This window comes from Neolamprologus multifasciatus, chromosome 22, assembly GCF_963576455.1.
Source record: "Neolamprologus multifasciatus chromosome 22, fNeoMul1.2, whole genome shotgun sequence".
Classification (NCBI taxonomy): Eukaryota; Metazoa; Chordata; class Actinopteri; order Cichliformes; family Cichlidae; genus Neolamprologus; species Neolamprologus multifasciatus.
In genome coordinates this window covers 1,593,328-1,598,292 of record NC_140459.1, presented here as the reverse complement: position 1 = coordinate 1,598,292, position 4,965 = coordinate 1,593,328, and the positions used below count along the sequence as shown (strand labels likewise).

General features: G+C 43.8%; 1 protein-coding gene across 1 annotated transcript in view; it reads right to left on the bottom strand.

Moving 5' to 3' along the window:
- Positions 1-426: 426 nt before the first annotated feature.
- Positions 427-4,965, bottom strand: part of LOC146492519 (uncharacterized) — a 100,249-nt gene continuing 95,710 nt past the window's right edge. The window contains exons 14-19 of the mRNA XM_085149197.1: positions 4,876-4,908; positions 3,379-3,651; positions 2,898-3,188; positions 1,999-2,283; positions 1,446-1,490; positions 427-1,103 (exon numbers count right to left, since the gene is read on the bottom strand). Of these exons, the coding sequence (XP_085005323.1) occupies positions 2,962-3,188; positions 3,379-3,651; positions 4,876-4,908 (533 nt within the window). The 3' untranslated portion in view covers positions 427-1,103; positions 1,446-1,490; positions 1,999-2,283; positions 2,898-2,961. The remainder of the gene's footprint in view (positions 1,104-1,445; positions 1,491-1,998; positions 2,284-2,897; positions 3,189-3,378; positions 3,652-4,875; positions 4,909-4,965) is intronic.

Genomic DNA, 4,965 nt, shown 5'->3' with positions numbered 1-4,965 from the left:
ACGGTACCTTGCTCAACCTCAGGGCCCTTCAGTGGAGTTGAACCACCGACCCTCTGATCACGGGCAACTACTCTACCTACTGGGCTATCTCTGAACAACTGGGTATAAAAAGAGGCGGAGTTTCTCAGGAATTAAAGATGGACACAAAAATATCAGAATTATGTTCTTCAGTGTTAAATTATCTACAGGAAATAATCCAAACGTGCTCATCATCGTTTTATTTTGAAATAAAACGTTCATGCTGTACAGTGGTATAATCACTCACTTTGGTCACTGGAGGACTTTAAAACTGCTTCAAACGAAATAATTATAAAAAACTGTCATTGTTTGGATGCAGGAAGAAAAAGACTGAAGACAAATGAAAGGATCCATCAGCAGCACCTGACGCTCGTCAGCTCCAACATCGATAAAACACTCAACTCATGATTCACACATTAAGTTCAGTTTATTATAAGAACAACACAAAAATACTTTTATTTTCTGATCCTTCACATTACGACTGAAACACTTTTTAAACAGAAGCTGTAAATATTTCTGACAAATATGACTGTCGTTCACTATAATGACGAGGTTTCAGGATTGTGGGAGAGTTACACTGAAGGTCCTGCAGCTGATGTGTTGCTGATGTATAAAAAACAGATTCCTGTGTTTCTTGACTTTTCGGAGCTTGTTGTCCAAACACTGAGTGGATTTTTCTCCACATGAAAATCTTCTCATCTTTCATGAATCATTTCCTTCCAGCGGCTCTGAATCAAACTGCTGCTCTGAGGTTTCCAGGCTTTACTTTCTGAGCTCTTTCAAAGAATCCAGTTTATATGAAACTGCAGCAGCTTTGAAAGTTCGATTCACTTTTTATTCTCACTGCTGCACAAACCTGATTTGACATGTTTGAGTAAAAACTCCAAGTTTAAACTGTAAAATGCAGCAAATGTGAGCCTCCTCTTAGTCTGCATGTTGGGACATGTGGTAAATACACTTGTTTTGGTAAATGTGGCTTCAGGGAGCCTTCAGGCGCTCTGACGGACGTTCTTGCAGACGCCAGAACATCAGCTGGACGGGCTCCAGCAGCAGTCTGCCTGAACCCGGGCTGTCGGAGTCATCGGCTGCAGGGATGAACAGCAGTGTTAGAGTATCACAGAGGAGCACGTGCTCTGGCCTCTTCTTCTGCTTTGACTTTTGCAAAACCTGCATTGACTGTGTGTTTGCTGTGAGCATGACTCAGCAGGAGGAGGCAGTCACATGACAAACAGCTGTATGAATGAGATCTGCTCAGTGCATGATTTCTGTTCTTTATAAGGAACTGAAATATTGACTCTATGAAAGACGAATGAAGCAGAAGATATAAGTGTGACGCACAAACAGCAACACCTCACAGTAATCAGATTACTAGATGAAGGTTAGTGATTACAATCCACACACTGATTTCCTTAATAAACAATACTTACAGGAGACACCTGAGTCAGAGGCGGAGTCAGAGGAGCTTTGAGAGTCTGAAGGAAAGAAATTAATTCAGGTAAACTTGTGAGTTGAATATGTAAAAATAACAATATCGTGATAAAATAATAATTAACATGACTTTCATATTTACGCATCACTGCACAGTTGAAAACACACAAACTTGAAAAACTTAAAAAAATAAATAAATTGCTGCACAAACAGTAAATTTTTAAGCTAATGTTCATGAAAAGTATTTCCTGTTTAGAGTTCAGGTTGGACTTTTCCAGAGAAAATCTAAAAGCCGGCAGAGACCCTGTAGCAGACTGACGGATGATCCACAGTAGACGTGCACACAGGAAACTCTCCACACTGTGGACCTAACTCTGGATTCACCCACTCAAATTCAGTTCAGTAACTGACTCTGAGTTCAAACATTGGCCTGAACAGAAAAGTGATTGTGGTCAGAAAACTAAAGCTGCAGGGATCTGCTGCTCTCCAACACAACGTTAAACAAAGAGGAAAGCTGTGACAAATCAAAAAAACAAAAATAAAGTTTCTCACCCCAAACTCTGGTAACGCTCACAGCAGATGCTGCATGAACGACTTCACAGCTGAACGCAGACAGGTCAGACCTTAAAACCTCCACATGGTCTCTCCTCTGGAAGGTGTGGTCTTCATTGGGAAGAACTCCTGAGCTCATCAGGCCGTCGTCTGCGGTCAGGACACTCTCATTCTTTTTCATCCTCAGGACGATGTCTGCTGGGTAGAAGCCTGTGGCGAGGCAGGTCAGCACCACGTCTGCATCCACTCTGGAGGTCTTTGCATACAGGGACACCTCGGGTGGAGCTGGAGGAGGAAATGTAAAGATGTGTATCTCCTCAGCTATCGCTGCAAACAGGAACCGTTCAGCTTTCTTTGACCCCTAACGACTGAGCACAGCTGTGGCAGACGTGTCGCACGCTGACGTTTAGTTTGTGGCTTCCACACAAAATGCTTTCACATCTGTAGTCTCACATCTGGAGCTGAACGTCACTGAGCACTTGGAGAGACGCTCGTTTATCTCGTCTCTGTGACTTTTTTATCCACCAGGTGTTTCTGTAGGTGAACACCTGCCGTGTGTGGGGAGGGCGCAGCGAGGTAGTACAACGACAGTTTGAAGATAAAAAGTCAGTTTATGACTGATTACTGATTTTGCTGATAGGTAGTCGTGTGTTCTTTCATTTATATTGAGCTGTAAATCTGCATTACTGCTGCCATAATGACACTGTTGTGTTCAAATAAAGGAGGAAATAATCTTTAAGCTTTTTACATTTATTTGACCTGAACTTAGAAAAGTTGGAAGTTTAACTGAAGGTTCTTGGATTTCTGAATGTTATTGAACCATAATCACACACAAAGCCTCCTCTGTGGAGTCTGATAATAATAAATATCAAAATACAGAAACTAGATGTCATACATACAGGTGTTTCGTGGCTGCTGTTGTTCATAATTCAAGAACTTGCTCAGCCAATCGATGCACTCGTTCTACAGGTATCCCTTGGTGTACTCTTTCAGCACCTGGACGCCGTCCCACTTCCTCTTGGTGGGTTGTGCCTCTGGAATCGGAGCGACCCAGACTCCGCTTCTATCATCGAAGGACAGGAAGTCGTCTCCATCGTAGGCGTACATGTCCACGCCTCGGACAAACCTGAGCGTGCCGTCAGGCTGCGTCTCACCTTCACAGCCGTGCATCCACTGAAGAACGTGGAGGTCTGGAAGCAGGAGGGTGAAATAAAGGAAGAACAAACAAAGGACAAGGAAATGAAGATTCAGAGGAGACAAGATGAGGAAGCAGGAACAAGTTGTTCCTGACCTGAGGAACCTGATCTCAAATGGAAGCATTTTTCAATAAAATGTTATTTTGTTGATGTCATGCAGGTCTTCAGCTTTCGAGGGTCTGACCTGAGTCATTCTGTCTCATTCGCTCCATCAGGATGCCGATGTTGTCCTTGAACCACTGCTGCTTGCTCTTGCGGGATCGTGTGCCTCTTTCCCAGTAATCAGCAGGTAAACGCTCTCTCATCCACTCCTGTCTGGGAACTTTCACCTGATTCTCGCTGTCAAAGTAGTCGATTATCTTGTCGTCCAGCAAACCCATGGCTGTGAACTGGTGGATGCCCGGGAGGCCGACAGGTTTGGAGAGCGCCGTGTAGATGTAGGTGAGGGAGTGAGTCTCTGAAAGTCACACAGGAGGAAATGTTTTTATTCCAGCCAGCTGAGAAAAACCATCTGAATATTTACATCCACTATGAATCAGGAAGCTTTGCTCTTTGGTATTTTAGTCAGTCCCTGATAAACAATGATTACGTCCATTCAGTTTTTCTGTCTCTTTAAACCTCTGTGTGCTACATTTGTTAAAGAGCAGCTGCTCTAGAGGACATTAACTTAACTAAGGTCCACCTGTTAAAAACCACAGAGTTAAAACATACAGTTACAAAATGAGCTTAATCAGATCTCTCACACACCATCGCAATGATTTACAAAGTTATTATCCAAAAATATGGACGATGGTGGACAAGTGAAGGACAGAAGGATCCATCCATCATCCATCCATCATCCATCCATCATCCATCCGTCCATCATCCATTCATCATCCATCCGTCCATCATCCATTCATCATCCATCCGTCCATCATCCATCCGTCCATCATCCATTCATCATCCATCCGTCCATCATCCATCCGTCCATCATCCATCCATCCATCATCCATCCGTCCATCATCCATCTGTCCATCATCCATTCATCATCCATCCGTCCATCATCCATCCATCCATCATCCATCCATCCATCCTCTATCCATCCATCCATCATCCATCCATCCATCCATCCATCATCCATCCTCCATCCATCATCCATCATCCATCCATCATCCATCCATCCATCCATCCATGATCCATCCATCATCCATCCATCCATCATCCATCCATCCATCCATCCATCCATCCATCCATCCATCCATCCATCCATCATCCATCCATCCATCCATCCATCATCCATCCATCCATCCATCCATCATCCATCATCCATCCATCATCCATCCCATCCTCCATCCATCCATGATCCATCCATGATCCATCCATCCATCATCCATCCATCCATCCATCATCCATCATCCATCCATCATCCATCCATCCATCCTCCATCCATCCATGATCCATCCATCATCCATCCATCCATCATCCATCCATCCCATCCATCCATCCATCCATCCATCCATCCATCATCCATCCATCCATCATCCATCCTCCATCCATCCATCATCCATCATCCATCCATCATCCATCCATCCATCCTCATCCATCCATTCCATCCATCATCATCCATCCATCATCCATCCGTCCATCATCCATCTGTACAGAGAGAGGAGAGAGAGATCACATGTAGAGCAGAGAAACTTACTTGTTGGAGGATCAAGACCAACAGAAGGCCGACCTGTTTAAAACCACAGAGTTAAAACATACAGTTACAAAATGAGCTTAATCAGATCTC